The following is a 19,112-nucleotide window of genomic DNA, read 5'->3' as shown; positions in this document are numbered from 1 at the left end:
TCATCTTCACCATGTCTAGATGATCAAGTTGTTGCCATGGGATCAGCTGATGAGACCATGCTGTTAGCAAGCATCTGAACTGCACAGCTGTACAAATAAGTGCCAGAAAGCACAATATCTTAAAATTAGGGGTGGGACTAAATTAAAAAAATCGAATTAATTAGAGGCTTTTGTCATTAATTAATGTTGATTAATCACATTTTAATTGCTTAAGACAATTTGCGCCCAAACAATTTTTTTTCAATCATTAAGGAACAGATGACACACCCACACTTTTATGAGTACATTTCTGTAACCACAAGGTCTAGTTGATTACTTTGGTCTCATTATAAAGGTAACCAGTGTGGTATTTATTGGAATGTGTAAATATTAGTACATGTGTTATGGATTAAGTGTAAATAGACATGAAACGTTGTAAGCCTACTGAACGGAACACGAAGTGGCGGCAGAGCACTGCTGATATATATATGTATATATATATATATATATATATATATATATATATATATATATATATATATAGCATAGAGTTCAGGGGAAGTTCTGCTGACGGTTAAAAGATGCTTAATTCTCCAGCTGCAATAAAGTTCATATGGATAAAGTTACTGCCTGCCTGTTTTCTACCAACTAGAAAACATAATAAAAAAGTTAATCTGCCCCCCCTTTTCTTATCTTCATGGAGCTAGGGTTGTCACGGTAACCAGTGTAGCAGTAAACCCCTGTAAAAAAGTTGACAATAATAATAACAGTCTTGTTTAAAAAAAATTATCTCGGTGGATTACCGTGGCTGCGGTGTAGGCGCGGTGACCCTTACCAGCCACCGTATCATCTGCTGAAGTTGCCGGCGGCACATGTGCACTTTGTTGTTTACAACCAAAACTTTCTTGAAGCTAAAGCTGAAATAATGGCCAAAGGAGGAGACGGCAGCGCTCAGGACATTTATTATCCCTCAAAGAAGACAAAGTGGGAAGTACGGGCATGTTTTGGATATTTGAAGAATGCAGAGGGACAGTTGATAGAAGACGGCTATCCTGTTTGCAGCACGAGCAGAAAAAGTGTCTGTGAAAGGCAGCAACGCTTCAAATCTCATGACATCTGTGTGACCATCACCCACAACTCTACAGTCAAGCTAACATTAGTGTTTTAGCTAAAATGCGTGATCCGAGGATTTGGGTTGAGGAAGAATGCAACGAGTCGCTATATAAAGCAGCCGCAGCGCCGCTACCTGCATATAAACCGTGTCGTGGACACCGCCATGTTGAAATGACGCTATGCATTACGGGGCTCCCAGGGGCAGATAAGAGTTGGTCTCTCTCCGAGAATAATTATGAATTCAACAATGATTACTGCCTGACATTTTCCCACATCTGCAAAGCTCACTGGAAGGACACAAACCGAGGACAATATTTTCCTCACATAGGGTTTTACTCAAGTAAGGGTAAAAAAAGTATCTGATTAGAAGGCTACTTGAGTACTGAGTATCATCTGATCTAATATTTTTAAAATGATGACATCAAACAGACATAAAATGAGAAGTTATGGGCAAATATTGGTATTTTAAAGACTAAAGGGGAAAAATGTAAACAAATAAACAACATAATTACAAAATAACACATTTTAGGCAAAATTTAGACACAAACTGAGGACAATATTTTCCTGATATACAGGGTTTATTTAATTGTCTGAAAATGTAACACGTTTAAAAAAAATACCACGATAATACCTAAAACCGGGATAATTTTGGTCACAATAACCGTGAGGTTACATTTTCACACCGTGACAACCCTACATGGAGCACAGTTTGTTATTATTCATTTAATCATAGTATTAGTTGTGCTTGGAGCACGTAAAAAAGGTTTATATGGTCTTGTAGCTCACGCTCTGCAGTTTTGTTAGTGCAGCTTGATGATATTTATTCATAGATAAGGCATAAATTGTGACGTTAAACTTTTCTGGTCCCCAGTTGATGGGCACTCGGGCTCAAACAGGTACATTTTTGACGCATTATATTTTCTTATTAATTAATTGTAAAACACCTTAAATTCCCACTCCAACTTAAAATGTCTTACATCCACGCCTCAGCTCGTTTTGTTGAGACTTCACTTTTCATGACAGTTGCTGATCGGTTTGAATATTCTAAAGTTTTTCTCATGCTTTCAAAACGTACCCTCAAATAAACAGGAGAAAATTCATATATATGGGGTCATTCTCAAATAATTAGTCTAATTTTTATTCTTTAACCCAGAATCAGCAGCTTAAAAATAATTAGCACAATCACCCAATTGATCCGTAAACTGCCAAATATGAAAACACGAATCTTGTATTGCTTGCACGCTGCAGCAAGCATGCTTCACTCTTTCCTAAATGGATGAAGAGTGTGCTCAGAGTTTCTAACTCCAGTGGATGGATGCTTCTCTCTTACGGCACACACTGGAACATCGGAAAACTCACACGACATCCGACTTTAAACAGCAAACCCAGATTTCTTCTAACGTTTCCAGGAACACGGGAGGCAAAAAGAAATACGAATTTCCCACAGAGGCTGTTGATTTATCTCTTAAATGTAATTGTGTTATGCTGCCAACAACTTTCCCTACTGGCCTGGAAGAACCTCGCCATCTCCCAGGTGAGACCGAGACGTTAGCAGAATCTAGGCTGCTGGGCTCTCTGCAGCTCTGACCCAGATTAGAAAATATGGATCATGCAATCTCCTCTCTGATTTCATGCTGTTAGTAAGATACTTTAATCTTTAACATGCAATCCATTCAACCGGTTCCAGGCCGATATATTTGTTCTACACTGATATTTTATTGACGCAGGATTTCATGACTTTGCGGAAAAAAGTAATTGAGAAAATAACTCATCCCCTGAAAGTGAATTCTGTCTGCAATAATGTTTTTCTGGCAGTAAAACAAACAAAAAGCATCAATCTGAAGTGAACTTGGGAGGTGAGAAAATAAAAAGAGAGGGACGGGGAGCAATGAACAAGAGAAAGGGCACGGGGATGGGTTGACAATCAGAGCAAAGGGAGCTCATTTCACACACGCAAGTTCAAAGCTGATGGAGTTTGCGCTTGTTGCAGCGGAGCGAAGGAACAGAGGGAGGGAAGGGAGGAGAAAAAGTCTTTGATTTCATTTGGCAGACTGAGACTCCATTTTACTCCCTCTATCAAAAGGGGCGAGAAGCATGGAGCGTGCACTGCCACAAAATCAATACAGACATAAAGAGCAAGGAGACAGAGATAAAGAGAGCGATAGATGTGGAGAAAGTTTAAAATAAAGGTGGAAAGAAAGGACGGATGAAGAAAAAGGATCAAAAGGCAAATCGGGACAAGGAGATAGATGCACGGGAGACAAGGAGATGAAGGACGAGGCAGCGGGAATTCTCTGTGCAGGACAGAAAAAGTGACAGGATGAGTTTGAGGCTGATGGCTGGTTTCAGGTATAAAAGCCACCTGACTGACTGCACTGCAATCACACACTGTAGGCGTTCTCACATTTAGCTACAGTTTGTTTCCCCTGAGCTCCGGAGAAAAGGGGCTTTTGAGAGTATTGAGATTTTTGCTCCTTGTTTGATTGTTTTTGTAAAACGTGTTTATAGAGGCGTCCCCACCGGACACCGCAACAGAGCACGACCAACGGTGCTATTTCTGTATGTAAATACGAAACGTGGCACTCAAATAAATAAATAAATAAATAAATAAAACACAGTTTGACAAATAACTGTTGTTGCATTTCTATGAATATGAGGACCCGATTTGGTGACTCCAGCGCTAGAAGAGCTCGTTTTACATCACCACAGGAACAAGAAATAAGCTCCTGCTTTACAAGGGACACCTTCAAGCTAAACTTAAAGCCCCATTCTGCAACTTTTACACCTTAAATAATGTTTTTTTTTAAAGTTCTGTTGGCATGCTATCATAGGGTAACCGTATTCCCATTTCCAAAAAAAGAGGACAGGGGGATCTGTGCCTATGATGCCACACTATGGCAATGCCACACAAACCACGTTGGGACCCATTTTTTGTAACAGTTAAAATTAATATCATATTTTGCCAACAAAAAGTCTCTAAAACAATTTATATGTAAATATTTTGCATATTTATTGCAAAATCTCATTTTTCTGCTGCTTTAGTAATGGAACAAGGTTTTATTAATAAGAAATTATTATACCTTGTGTTTTACTACAGCATCGGTAAGCGTCCTGTGCACAGATGATTAAAGGGACTTTACGGAGTTTTAAATTTTTATGCTCGCGATTGCCCCCTCAGGCCAAAAGCGTAACGGCAGCTTCAATAGGAGGCTCGTGCACGAGGCGCGCATGCTGTACGTGCACACTCCTTAACGAAAATAACAGCTGAGACAGTCCTGTGTGTGTGTGTGTGTGTGTGTGTGTGTGTGTGTGTGTGTGTGTGTGTGTGTGTGTGTGTGTGTGTGTGTGTGTGTGGCCCGGAGGACAGAGGACAGGAGAACGCGCAGCTAATTAATTAAATAATGTGGTTCTGTACCTTTCTCTTCAGCACAGCAGACAAAGGTTTATGATGGGTCAGTCCTCCTGCATGCTCAGATCATTCCCTTCCCTTGCTTGAAAAATTGTTCCAAAATGAAAGTTGAACCCACATCTATTTAATCTGTGAATTCAATGCCGTTTGGCGAGTCTCAAATAAAAATTTGGGCATCTTACTGTAAAAAAAATATACCATTAATGTAAAAAATAAACTCTAAAACAACCATGTTTACTTCCAGAAACGAACCCGGGTCTCCTGCACGAAAGCCCAAAATCTTACAAGGTAAGCTAAACCACCAGTGGCATCTTTTGTATCTGTAACATTTATATCCTCCATCACAGCTGGAACAACGTTCAAAGAACGGGCCGGAGGGCTATGCCTGAGCGTGAACGCGCATGAAGCAGCCTGCTCGACCCGAGCATCTCTCTTTTTCTGTGATTTTACAGAAAAACAGGCAATCACAGTAAAAATGCCAGGGTTCATTCTACAGGACCAGGGCATTGCAGGAGAATGTATGAAGAAGACATTTATTATTTCTATACATGTTTTGGCTGTCAAACTTCCATATAGTCCCTTTAAGGATGCTGGTTTCAGCTGTGAGATTAGTTGATAGGGTCAATGAAAAAATAAGTTGTCACAAACTCCATGGAAACTTTCAGAGAATCCACAAATAGTGGCTTTCAAATAGTTTTGTTACAGACATATTTGTGTGAGTTTAATTCGATTCTATTCAATTTTATTTATATAGCTCCAAATCACGACAAGAGTCGTCTCAAGGCACTTCACATAATAAACATTCCAATTCAGGTCAGTTCATTAAGCCAATCAGAAATAAGGTTTCCTATATAAGGAACCCAGCAAATTGCATCAAGTCACTGACTAGTGTCGGTGACTATACAGCAATCCTCATACTAAGCAAGCATATAGCGACAGTGGAGAGGAAAACTCCCTTTTAACAGGAAGAAACCTCCAGAGAATCCTGGCTCAGTATAAGCAGCCATCCTCCACGACTCACTGGGGATCGAGAAGACAGAGCAGACACACACACACTGCTGTCCGACAATTTTGTTTTTTGTCTGATAATATTAGAACATGTCAGTAATATCTGAGGTGTTTTTACAAACACTGTATAACTAATACTCCTGGAGAGGGTAGGAATTACACAGAGGCTTCTGGGGAGCCCAGTTATAGGGGTGGGTGGTGTTCTGTTTTGCCTTGGCCCCCAAAATGCCTTGAAACGGCCCTGGGTGTGTCCCGAGTTTTGAAGGCGATCTGAATAGTATCAAACGTAAAAATATTACATGTGTGTAACTTGTTGTTTTATACAAGTAAAAACGTGTAGTGGAGATAAATCTACCTAAGTTTTACTTTTCAACACTTTGTTTTGTTTTCTTGTTTTTATTGAACTATTTCCTGTCCTGTCTGTCTCTCATCTTCCTGCGTCTCCTCTAAACTCTCCAGAAAAATTGTTGCCTGGATTCTTACTTTTTCACCTCATCAGTTACTTTTGAGCAGATCAAAGGGATCTCCTGACCGCAAAGCGGAGAGCGCGTTTCGATGCTGCGTCAGTGAGGTGAAATCACCGCAGCACAGGTGATGAGCTCCGCAGCAGCAGAGCGCTTCAGGCACAAATAAGACAGAAAGTAGAGAACATGTGCGGACATGAACGATCGTGTGTTAATTATAGTTTTTTGGTTGCGGCACTTTGAGAATGGACCGTGCGCTGGACGCAGCAGCCTGGATCGCACCAACGATCAGCGCTCTGCCGCTCTCTCTGCTCTCCGCTCAAAAGAACCCCGGGTACGCTGAGAGTCCATAAATGATGTAATGTAGGTAGAAACATTTTTTTCCCGGCTCGATGTGTAGGATATCCAGCTCCCCCATAATTCGATCCCTGCTCCTGGATGAAAAACCAGACATTTTCATCAATGTACGACCCCCAGACAGAGAGTGAAAAGTGGACATGTCTGGTGGAAAGAGGACGTATGGTCACCCTATACTATCATCTCTCATGTTTATTTTGGGAGTCGTGATAGTGTTATGGGGTCCACATCTACTGCTTTATGGGTCTCACTCTTCAAAGCAGAGACTGAAGAAAAGTCCAAAGTCGATGCAGAGTGAGCAACTTGGGTCTGATTTTGTGAAAAAGCTTGATAACATGTGTTTTTTAGTTGGGTAGCACCTTCTTTTGTGGAAATTAATGCACTGGGGGGCGAATGGAGACCCATCTAAAATGGCGGCCAGCAACTACGGCAGCGCTAGTCCACGAGGCTTCTACGTATACATGTCTGTGTTAGACCCACTGTTTAGAGACTTGAGCAATGGCAGATCCAAAGAAAGCTAGAATTCACTCATCAGAGGAATCTAGGAAAAGAAAAAGAACGACAGAGCAAGAGCAAAGACCAGAGTCTATGTTGGGCTGGCTGTTCCTTGCTGGAGAGCTCTTCTTGAAAGAGCGGCATGTCCTACGAACTCTGACCTAGTCGTGCTGCTAACGGATAGGTAAGTAATAAATGATTTCACCGGGGTTATTGTGTTTGGTTGGGCATAAAGTTGTTATACAGTCCTGATGAAAACTTTATCCAATGCAGAAACGCTGCTTAATGTGTGTGTTTGGCCACGCGAGTTGGAAAAAAAGCCAGTAAACAAGCCTCTTATGTGTGACAGAGAGGTTTGATGTTACCAGGGTATCTGCAGGTTTAAGGGAGCCAAATTTAAGACTTTTTAAGACCTTTTTTAAGGCCACTTTGACCAAATGTAAGCTAATTTTTTAAATTAAATTTCTGCTATAATTTCCAGCTATTGCCTGGAACCGGTGCTAACCACGTCGCGAACGTAGGATTAGCCATCCAGTTACCATTAAGCTTGCACCTCCCCATGATGCAAGCTCCCACTAGCTTAACCAGCTAATGTGCTCATCTAAAAATAGCCCCGTTTCACAACCAACTGAATGTGTACGGTTCCGCTTACGCCAACATCGTACACAAAAATGCTGAACACTAACTAGAAATTCACAAAAATTTCATAGAAATAAAATAATCTTGTTTATTGGGTCTTTGGTAATTTAAGACCTTTGGAAACTGTATTTAAGGATTATTTGTAATTTTTAAGGATTTTCAAGGCCTTAAATTTGGAAAAGTAAATTTAAGACTTTTTAAGACTTTTCAAGGACCTGCGGATACCCTGTGTTACGCAGCAAGCCTGGAGAGGGCGGCAGAGAGCATATATCCGCAAAGTTCTGGAATGGGGCTTTAAATCTGCAGTTGCTCACATCGAGAAGCCAAATGCCATGTGGAGAAACACAACAGGTGTAGTTTAAATCCGTTTTAATACCTCTTCATTTAGATATCAGGAACATTTTCTACATTCAGAACTACCAGCTTCTGGTTTATTTAAATTTTCAAAGGTTCTTTGAAGACATAAAGCTCTAATTCTTCAGCATTCCTCTTTTTCAGAAGGTTTTCTACAGACTTTGACAACCTGGCTGCAGGGAACTTCTCCCTGCCCAGCAGGATCGTTTTGGCGAGGTCAGGCGATAAAGTCTGATTCGCTGTTGGTGCTTCAACTCACCCAGAAACTGCTTGAGGTCAGAGACTTTAAAGGCCAGAGAAATGCTTCAAAAACAAACTCGAATAAACAACTCCACCAATGACGACGCTTTGTGCAGATAGAACAGGCATGATGAAAACTCACATTTAATAGAAATAAGAGAGAGAGAGACGTGGTTTCAGACCAAGTGTAACTTTATGTGTTGAAGAACTCTTATTAGTCACTCGGGGGGGAAAAAAAGACTTATTCTACTCATTAATTCTTTTATTAATGCATTCTCATGAGTTGCTACATTTGGAATATTTTTAATTATAGCAATCATTAATGTCACTATAAATTGTTATGTTTCCCAAGAACCATAACTATTTGCACTGAGCAACCCTCAAAGTCTGCTCATTTCCTACACAGATGAATATATCACCCAGAAGACTTGTAACAATGTCAAATCCTCCTGCTATCATCTCTTATTTATTACACTCCAGAATGCAGCACTTCAAGTCCAAACTGGCATCCCATCTGGCACGGAGGAAGAACGCTCCTGCATGATAGTCGCAAGTCTTTGAGTCTCCTTTCACTGCCTGCGCCAATTAACAGCTGCTTTAATTTTAGCTCTTCTTTGGTTCCTCCGAAACACACGATCTTGTATCATTAAGGAGATTTCTGCTCCGAATAACGAGGCTGAAGTTGATCGCAGCTTTTTAAAGGTTGTCATTTCCTTTCAGTTTTAAAGACCACAAGGCTAAATGCCCCGGCAACAGTTGTTGGGTTCAGTGGCAAAGTAGTAAAGCTGGGCAAATCTGTGTAATGGTTATTTTCAGAAAGGAGAGTCTAATTAGTTCTGTAAACACTCCTTGAAACAGCTTAATGACATGTAAGGAAGTCTGTTTGCTTTTTAAGGATATTTGTAGAAGGAAAATTTCAGTCATTTCTTTTCTAGTCTCAAAAAAAAAAAAGAAAAACAAGTCAGATAATCTATAAGACTAGCTGCTTTAGGCTCATTTCCACTGTTGTAACGTCTGTATACGTTTACCGGACCTTCATGGCATGCGCATGTCTCCATTTCTCTGGGCCAAAAGGACCACTCTGGGAATTTCAGGAAACAACGAAGTATGTGAACTGAGTTAGGTACTTAGTAAAGCCCAGTAGAGTCGCTGGGCAGGACTTGTGGTTAACTCATTCTGATTGGTTGCAACTCTGTGGAAAATTATATCTGTAGACTTTGCCAAAAAAATCGGAATTAGCAAAACTGGAAGTTGCTGATGAAGTGGATTGGAAGATAAAGAAAATAAGCAAGGTTGACGCTGCTTTAAAGAAAACATACAAAGCAAAACTCACCTTTTACACCCGTGTGAGTCTCTAATGCCTCTATAAGCACTCAAAACTTGAAAATACCCATTCATCCGTTTTCTGTAAGCGTTAGGATTTAGGGATTATGTGTCTAAAAATTGTTTCAAAAAGTTCCTGTTTGTGATGTCACAAATTTGCATAGAACCACCTCTCACGTGCAGGAGAGAGCTGCAGCTGGAAGAGCAGCTGCTCTACTCGGAGCTCCTTCAGGACATCAGAGTTTCTCATCTCAGAGCAGCCTGAGTGGAGGACGGGTGGGCGTTGCCAGCTCCAGCTTGTTCTCTTGAAGTGACAGAGCCTTGAAGCGGCTCATTCTGGAAGGTACTGAAACTTCCAAGGCTAAAACTGCTTCAATCACTTCATGTGAGAGGGATTTACATGATCCTGCCACAGGTTTTGTGCTCTGAAGTAAACAAAGCAAAGCAAACTCCGATGACTATTGTCTGTATTTCTTTTCCCCCCTTGATAAAATAATAAAAAGAGGAAGAACGTGTAGTCTTATGGTAATAAACGAGAGGAGTAGCTTGACATTTTTAAGTAAAGATCAGCAGTTCATCGTAATGTTTCATGCAGGTGAAGGATTTAAGATAAGACTGACACATCCCGTTTCTTAAAAACTGTCAGATGTGGACACAGACCATGAGTACAAACAAAGTGAGAAGAAAGTAGAGCTGGATAACAAACAGACAGTAAGATGGTGTAAAAACTGTGATGGTGCCAGGAAAAATGCACCAAATAAGCCAGAGAGGTAAAGAAATCAGACCGATGCGACGGGAAGACGGAGAGAGGAAAACGTAATTAAGATGAGGCTGACAGGGAGAAACAAGAGCTGCCGAGGTAAATAGACATGAAAAGGCACGACGCGTGTCACAGCTTGGTGATGAGATGAAAGAGAGCAGGACATTGCCAAAGATTGTGAGCGACAGCAGGAGGAAAGATGAAGAAGTGTGAAAGCAAAAACAAAAAGCGGGAAAGCGAACAGCCCGAGACGAGGGTGGAAATTGGCTGCAGGACGCAGCATGCATGTGTCCACGAGAGAAGAGACGAGCTTTTATTCTCAAATCGGGCAGCATTAGGCGGTGTGTCTTTCAGCGGCCGCTGGCATGACACGAAACCACACTCCGCAGGAAGCATCCATTCTAATCATACCCCCTCTCAGCCAGCAAGCTCTAAAACAACCCTCCGCAAAACTCAAGGGCACCAGTTCTTACACATAATTACACAATCTAGAGCAGGGGGCTGTTTCAGCGTGTTACAAGCAGGCGTACTGGAATACTGACTTATTTCACCCATCATGAAATCATTTAAACCATCCACACAGAGATTAGATCAACAGAACCAAAAACACAGGCCTGCTCTGAGCATCTGTGCTCGACAATAGGAAGCTCCTACCTGTTAGCTTAGTAAAATCCAGATGGTGACTTTTATTGGCCAGGGCAGTGTATTTATATACAGGGGTGCACATAATATTTTTGGGTTGGTACTCAGGGGAGAACCTGTGGTTTCTGCTTGATCCTCACATTTTTTAATGCACTTAATTCTTAACTCAACTCACAATAGGAACAAAACAGAGTAATGGGTAGGGATGAGCCGGATACTCGTTTCAGACGAAAGGTTTATGATGGGTCAGTCCTCCTGCATGCTCAGATCATTCCCTTCCCTTGCTTGAAAATTTGTTCCAAAATGAAAGTTGAACCCACATCTTTTTTTATCTGTGAATTCAATGCCGTTCGGCGAGTCTCAAATAAAAATTTGGTCATCTTACTGTAAAAAAATATACCATTAATGAACTCTAAATGAACTATGTTCACACCCAGAATTGAACCCAGGACTTCTGCACGAGAGTCTGACGTCTTACTAGGTGAGCTAAAGCGCCAGTGACATCACTTGTATCCGTAACATTTATATCCTTGATGACAGCTGAAACAACGTTCAAAGAACGGTTCGGAGTGAAAATGGCTATTTTGTTGCTAATTTGCAGGAAATATCTAGAAGAAAGTTCTACAGAAAGTAGCTAAGGGTCCTCAGAAATGTAGCTAGCTTTGTCACTAGGCGTTAGGAACAGCGACAAAGTGGCACTGCCTCTCTCTCTGCTGCTAAAGCTACGGATAGCAAATGCTACGGGCGATGCCTGAGCGTGAACGCGCATGAAGCAGCCTGCTCGACCCGAGCAGCTCTCTTTCTGTGATTTTACAGAAAAACAGGCAATCACAGTAAAAATGCCAGGGCTCATTCTACAGGACCAGGGCATTGCAGGAGAATGTATGAAGAAGACATTTATTATTTCTATACATGTTTTGGCCATCAGACTTCCATAATGTCCCTTTAAGTCTAACAGCACTGCACCAACTAATTTTTTATTATCTATTTCTGTCTTTCAATCATCAGTCATCTGTGCAAGAGCAGTAGCCGTGGGGTGCCCTTTCCTGTAAGCGTGTTGATATACTGAATCCAGTCCATTGATACAGAAATATTCTTGAATTTGTTCACATAATGTTCTCCATTATCTTACCAAGAGCTGGTAGTAAACTAATGGGTCTGCTATTTTCTCCAGAAACTGGTTCTCTATTGTTCTTTGGTATTGGGATTATTTTGGCTATTTTCCATTCCAATGGACAAACACCTGCTCCTAGACTTGTATTAATAATGTGAGCCACAGGTATTGCAATGAAATCAGCTCTAATTCATCAACTCCAGCTGGGTTTTCTTTACCATCCTGAAGTAATTTTGCTATTTTATCTGCATCTACAGTCACGAAAGAAAATTTACATGTCTTGTTTGCCATAATTTTCTCTCTTATTAATTCACCAGATAATTCTGCATCTTTATCCACAAAACCAAGTCCTTCCCTTATATTTTGAATGTTGTTACTAAAATAGTTGCTAAAATAGCTAGCTAATTCTCTCGGTTTGGTGAGAACTTTCCCGTCCACTTCTAAAAAAAAGATGCTGTTACCCTTCCTTTTCTTCCCATTAATTCATTTATCGTATTCCACATTTTTTTTACTATCCCCTTTTACAGAATCAATTTTACTTTGATAAAACACTCTTATTTTCATTCCATTTAGTGACTCCCACCTCATTGTGTCTCCTGATTTTATCGCTTCTGCCTTTGCCTTCTCTCTTAATGTCATTTTCTCTCCAAGTTCTTCATCCAACCAGGGAGCCTTCGAGTTCCTCACAGTTAATTTTCTTCTTGGTGCATGTCTCTCAATGACAGGTGTTAATAATTTATAGAAAACTCTTCGAGCCTCATTAGGATCAATCTCTTTCAAAATTATCGACCAATCGATGCAGCTTACATCCATGTAATACTTACTCCACTCCAAGTTCTTTAAGATCCGCTTGAAAATGATCTTATGACCAGAATTAGGCTTTTTTGTCTTTCGACCTATTGCTACTAAATTGCGATCACTACAGCCTACCGGTACTGTCACTGCTTTTGAACACTTCGCTGGTGCGTTTGTAAAAATTAAATCATTACAAGTGGCTGATACTGATCCATCAGCCCTGTTACTTATCTTAGTTGGGCTCCTGATCATCTGCTTCAAATTACAAGTTTGTGTACTAGCTAACAATATACTTCTGTTGGCACATGATGTTTTAGTCCAGTCAAAATTAAAATCTCCCAGTAAATAAATCTCATTATCCACATCACACTCTGTCAATCATTTCACATATTACATTAACATATTTCACTTCTGCATTACGCCGGGGACACAACGGCCGCCGAAGCGCCGTGAAGTGCCACAAATTTGGGACCGCCTTCATTCGGCGCCCTTGTTATCCTATTCTATAGACCACATGGGCCGCCAAAGCGCCTCGCTCCAGCCCGCACCATGCAGCGATCGTTTCGGCATCTGCTCTATTTTCTTCGTGAGCCGCGGCTGAACCGCGTCAATTCTGGCAGGAAGTCAAACCTAGACATAAGAGGCAGGCCGGTAAATTTAACAAAATAAAGCATTTCAAAATACAATTCCACAATAGTCAAATGTGTTCGTGAACAGACATTGCATAAAAACCACACACACACACACACACACACATACACACACAGCAAACTTGTGTGTGACCACGTGAAGGGGTGTGGTTTTGGGTGTCTTTCAACCGGAGCAAACAGGACAGAGAGGCAGAAAGTCGTAGGCCAGCTATTAACAACTGGTTCACACCATAGGTTCACACACACACACACACACACGTACAAACACACACACAGACAGCAATGGGGAGGGGGGTGGAGAGGAAAAGAGCAGAGAAAAGGCGGAGAGGAAATGGAGGACACCAAGTGGTTAAAAGAAAAACTACGAGGCACGCCTCGACCGGAGCGGAGAAACAAGCGTCTGGTCTGAACTGAGGAGCAGCGAGCTGCGGCCGAATTTCGTGAGCGCTTCGCCTCCCGGCGCTTCGGCGGCCGGTGTGTCCCCGGCGTTAGGCGGGCAGTAACAGCACCCAACTAACAGCAGCTTTAAATGAGGTAAATGCACCTGTATCCAGATTACTTCTAATTCCCCATTTCTTAAATCTCCTCTAACCTTTCCTGGTATGTGATCTCGAACATATATATATTATACCCCTCTACACCTAGCAAATTATTACTAATTGACCCATCTAAATGTGTTTCAGTAATCGCCATTATATGTAAATCCCACCTGGATGTCGTTTCTGCTACATCCTGTATCTCATTTCTTAAACTACATATGTTCAAATGAGCCATCCTCAATCCTTTTTTAGGCAATTCAAGAACATTTGTCATTATATCATTCCAACACTTTCCATGCCTCCTTGTGGTATTTTAGCTCATTTAGATTACCTTATAGTTGCTTCAGTATGTGTCCCTTTGCTCAAATAGGAAAGGATACTCTGGAGCAAAAATGTGCTCACGTTCATTTAAAATCCATAGAAAGGCAGCGCACAACCTAAAATGTCCAGCCTTCTAATGAGCCCTCCTCCGGTGATGCTGGGTACATTTCCACCCGAGTCTTTTCTAGTTAAAAATCCGATTCTGCAGTCTGTTCAGGTTTTTTATTCTGATACTTCATGAAGGCTAAAAAACAAGAAGCACATAGCAAACTGCTGATGACGACGCTTGTCTGAGGAAAATAACACAAACAGGATCGCATCATGAATGCAAAGATAGGTTTTCACAAAAGCTCTCCTGCTCTGTGCGTCACCTCGTAAACCCACCCTCGTTAAAAAGAGCAACACAGCATAATGTCAGGAAGGGTCAGAGGTCAACACTTGCCCCACACTTGCTGAGAGCGATGTACCACCATCTCTCCCTCACTGAGCGGAAACTGCGACCACCCACGCAGCTGAGAACCTCCTCGTTGCCATCATCCTCCACCTAAGAGACAGAAAGACATGCACAGAAGATGTTGTTATTCCAAACAGGCAGCACATTTGACCTCAGAGACACGCCGACGTGTCACACCAGACTGGGAGCCTGAGATATCAAGACACAAGCGTATTTCACACCCCAATATAGCCTGAAAACGAGATGCACTAGGCTTCCCGACAACAAAGTCACGCTGGCAGTCACACATCTTAATGTAATAAACAAACAAGTCAGCTGACTTGTTGGAAATGAGAATTAAAACAAGAGATTAATAAAGAGAGGAGAGATTTTCTGGGATCAACTGTGAGAAAAACATGTAAATGAGTAGAAGATTATGAAAACACATTACTCAAGAGCCATTACGGGCCATTATCTCTCACTTCTCCTCCTTCAGCTCTGTTTACCATTTTCCTAGTTTACATATTTCTGTGGTGTTTGGCACAACAAAACAACATGTGGCAGGAAAGGTGATAAAAAGACTAATGAGTAACTGCTACATACAGATATGCTGCATGTAACCACACATGAAGGTCAGAGGTCAGCTTAATCTGCAAAAGCAGCGGCAAAATTCAGGTTTGGAGCAGATTTTTTTTTCTACAGGGTCAGGTAAAGTGTGTGTTCCTAGACTGAGGCCTAGTCCACACGTAGCCGGGATTTTTTAAAAATGAATATCCGCCCCTCCAAAAACTTGCATCCACACCACCGCGTTTTAAAAAAAAAAAACTGTCCACACGTTGTTAAGGACATGCCAGACCTGTAGGCGGCAGTACTTCCCCGTTCTTAACCTCGTCCTTCGTCTGTGGTCTTCCGCAAGGAGCAGTAATTCCGCTTGCAAAAACAAACAAGCAGAAAGTGCTTGGACAATTGATGGATCGGGTAGTGACAGAGCGCAGCTCTGAGGGCATCCATGCTGTCGGCTAGTGTAAACACAGGTCGCACACGTGATGTCAGCATTTTTTTGTCACGGAAAGTGACGTTGCGGGCCTTAAAACTCCGGTTTTGTCCGTCCACACGCAGTCACCCAAAACGAAGAAAACGCAGATCTTCAGTTTGGCCGGAGTTTTTAAAAAGATCCGTTTTGGTGTGAAAAAACTCCGTTTTCGTGTGGATGACAGGCCAAAACGTAGAAAAATATCTACGTTTTGGCAGATCCCCGGCTACGTGTGGACAGGGCCTATAACCCTCTGTGTGAGCGTGTGTTCTTACCACACATCCTGACCAGGTGTAACGTGTGGTGAGATTTATGACCTGGTTGTTTTCGGGCCTCAGCACCGCTTCCTTTTGGTCGCAGCTCTGCAGAAAATATGTGGGGGAAAGAAATCATTTAAAGCATGTTTAAAGCACTAGAAAATACACTCAAATAAATGCAGACATAACGGCAATGGAGACAGACTCGCCAGCTGCCGTGGGATGTTTTTATTTTGTTTAACTCGTGCAAAATTAAAGCCGTTATAGCGAAATCTGCAAACAAGCTAGGCTTAGAACGCAAACAGAGTCACGGAACACTCACCCCTCCGCTCAGGTATCTTCCCTGAGATGCTTCCATCGGAACAGGAAACCCGTGATTCCAAAGGAAACTAGATAGTGCTAAACACCAGCCATTGTTTTCTAGGTCCAAACATCTTCTGTTGTCTGCGACGTCAAACAGTGTTTATCTTTTTAGGACTCTGGTAGATTGTCCTAAAGTTGAAGTGTAAGGGCTGCAACAACGAATCGATAAAATCGATAAAAGTCCATTAAGAAATATGTTTGCACGCATTTTGTCATCGATTCGTTGTGTTGCGCAACCTTTGTTTAACGGTCAATGTGCAGCTCATCTGTAGGCGGCAGCAGACCGTGGCAGATCAGAACGAGAGGAAGTCGGTGTTTTGATGAGGAACACATAGCTGAGTTAAATCAGTCTTTTTTCCCCTCTTATATGATGTTCCTGAATTATTGCATTTTATAAAGCAAACAGCAAATAGAATATCAGCATTGTATACGTTATCATCCTCCGCCCTCCTTTCTTTAAAAACAAGATAAAAACCTGCAGAAACTGTGATTCATGGCCAGGTTATGTATGATTAAATACTAATGCAAACAGTTTTACCTTCTAAACCAGCCCTACTCTCATAATACAAAACAGAACTGACTCACAGATTCACCAAAATGACCTTCTGCTTAATTCACGTGCATTATCTGCGCCCGCTTTCTGCTCCCTTTCAGTGTCAACTCACAAAGCAAATCAAACTAATTATATACTGGTGCAAACACAACTATCAGTTTCAGAAGGTGAGCAATTTAGACTTTTTTTTTTTTTTGCATCTGATTGTAATTCCTGCTGCTCCATCTAAAGTTGGACCTCTTTTACTAACAAAGCAGGAACAGATTTGACAAACTGAGAAATGTCAAAGAGCTCCGAGTTTTAGAGGATGAAGTAGAAAGAAACTCTTTAAAACTGTGAAATATAAACTTGACTGAATTAGCTGGAAATCACATTCAGATGCATTTGTTTATTTCTCTTAAATAAAGAAGACTTTATCTGTTTAGGGCTGCACAATATATCAAAAAATGATCGTCATCGGGATAATAGGACGTGCGATAGGCCCATCGCAAAGCACGTCAAAAACGGCGATAAATGTTTGGTTCAACGTTTCCATCCGTGTCATACATCAACTTTTTGTAAATCAGCTCTGTTTTTTATGCGGAAGTATTATTTGACCAATCAAATGTTGCCCTTCTGATATGCGGCCAATCAGATGGGTCCGTTCACGTAATACGCCCACCCCCTACGTAGACCTTAGGATGGAAAGCAACACCCGAACTGAGTTAGCGGCGCCGTTCCCTTGTTCGTCATGCTGGCTCAGAGCAACGAACGCACTTTGTGCTGAGGTTTCTGGATTCAGCGTTGCTATCAAACGTGAACGTGAGTCTGCTCGGTGTCGTTAATCATTTTTACCGGGCTGACTCCGACACGTGCCGGTGAACCAACCCACCTTCATGTCGCTAGTGTTAGCCCCAGGCTCCGGTTAGCTTCCAGCTAAAAGGCTACAGCACTCTCCTCCCAGTCCCACCCTGCTAAAGAGGGCCTGGAAAAGTTCCCCCACACATCAAAGTGATTTTTCATTTATGAGCTTTTATAACCGTGTTAATCAGGATAGTTGATTTGCTGCTGCACATAAACTGTCAGTCAGAAGCTCTGCTAGCCGGTTATCTTAGAGGAGCTAGTTCAGTTTGTTAGCTTGTTATCAGAATCATAGTTGCAGTTTCATCATCTGAGCTGCTTTTTAAGATCTAGGTAAACTTGTTCAATTTGGGGTTAAAAACAAACGTTTTCACATATTTTCCATGTAGTTTTTTGCCAGTTCCTCTTCTGAAAGGTAGACAATTGTTTTTCTCTTTCCCTCAGAAAATCTTAATATTCTCCTAGTTTGGCCCAGCACAGTTCACTTCCCAATAGCAGCGACAGCCTTATATCATAACCACATAAGTGGAGAAAATGTTCAGCAGCAATGAGAGAATTTGCTGTTGCATTTAAGTGATGTTAACTATTATTTATCATTTAAACTTATTTTCTGATATTTTTATTTATTCTAAGAACCCTGGTAAGGGATGTTTTTCTGTATTTGGAGCATCAGAAAAAGTTTTATGGTGGAGGTGATGTTTTAAAGTCACTGAGAAACTGCATGCATGCAGTTTGTTGTTTTGCTGCTAATACAGTAGCAGGTGCAGCTGCATATTTTTTCAATAAAAATGTTATGTTGTAATGGAATTCATGCATTAGCTTTTGTTTGCTTTGAACCCAGAGCAGACATCACATGCCAGACGTCATCAACACTGCATACTTTAGTATTTGTTCATTTATCGCAAGTAATATCGATATCGCAATATTAAGCACTGTTATCGAATATCGCAGGTTTTCCTAATATCGTGCAGCCCTAATTCTGTTCTATGCATCTATTCTAGACACCGTTGTACACTTATTGATTGAAGACTAATTCTAGTGGGTGTACAGCGTGGTAATCATCACTTTTTTATACACTGAACTAAAGATGCAATTAACTAAAAATTAATGCAAAACTTAAGCATTTTTTTCCAAGATTTTGTATAATAGTGAGCATTCCTTAAAGCTCCAAGAAAAGAATAAAAAGCTCAGTCATGCAAGAGAAACTCAAAGTGGATTTGCTGTTTCCCTGCAAGCAAGATCAAGTGTTTCAGGCATCTGGTCAAGGTGCCTTCTGGGCAGTTTCCATAGGGGGTGTTTAGAGCATGACCCAGCAGAAGGAGGCCTTAGGGCAGATCCTGGACATGTTGAAGAGACGATGTCTCTCAGCTAGTTCTGGAATCACTTCAGAGTCGACAGAGACCTGGAGGAGGCTGCTGTTCTCGAGTCTGG

General features: G+C 41.4%; 1 protein-coding gene across 3 annotated transcripts in view; it reads right to left on the bottom strand.

Moving 5' to 3' along the window:
- The window catches only part of tmem145 (transmembrane protein 145), a 71,283-nt gene that overhangs the window by 21,753 nt on the left and 30,418 nt on the right, over positions 1-19,112 (bottom strand). For all 3 annotated transcript variants that reach the window (XM_015950536.3, XM_015950534.3, XM_015950535.3), the window contains exons 4-5: positions 15,944-16,030; positions 14,645-14,746 (exon numbers count right to left, since the gene is read on the bottom strand). In XM_015950536.3, coding sequence (XP_015806022.3) covers positions 14,645-14,746; positions 15,944-16,030 — 189 coding nt within the window. The remainder of the gene's footprint in view (positions 1-14,644; positions 14,747-15,943; positions 16,031-19,112) is intronic.

Source organism: Nothobranchius furzeri, chromosome 5 (assembly GCF_043380555.1).
Source record: "Nothobranchius furzeri strain GRZ-AD chromosome 5, NfurGRZ-RIMD1, whole genome shotgun sequence".
Taxonomy (NCBI): domain Eukaryota; kingdom Metazoa; phylum Chordata; class Actinopteri; order Cyprinodontiformes; family Nothobranchiidae; genus Nothobranchius; species Nothobranchius furzeri.
This window is presented reverse-complemented; position numbering and strand designations above follow the sequence as displayed.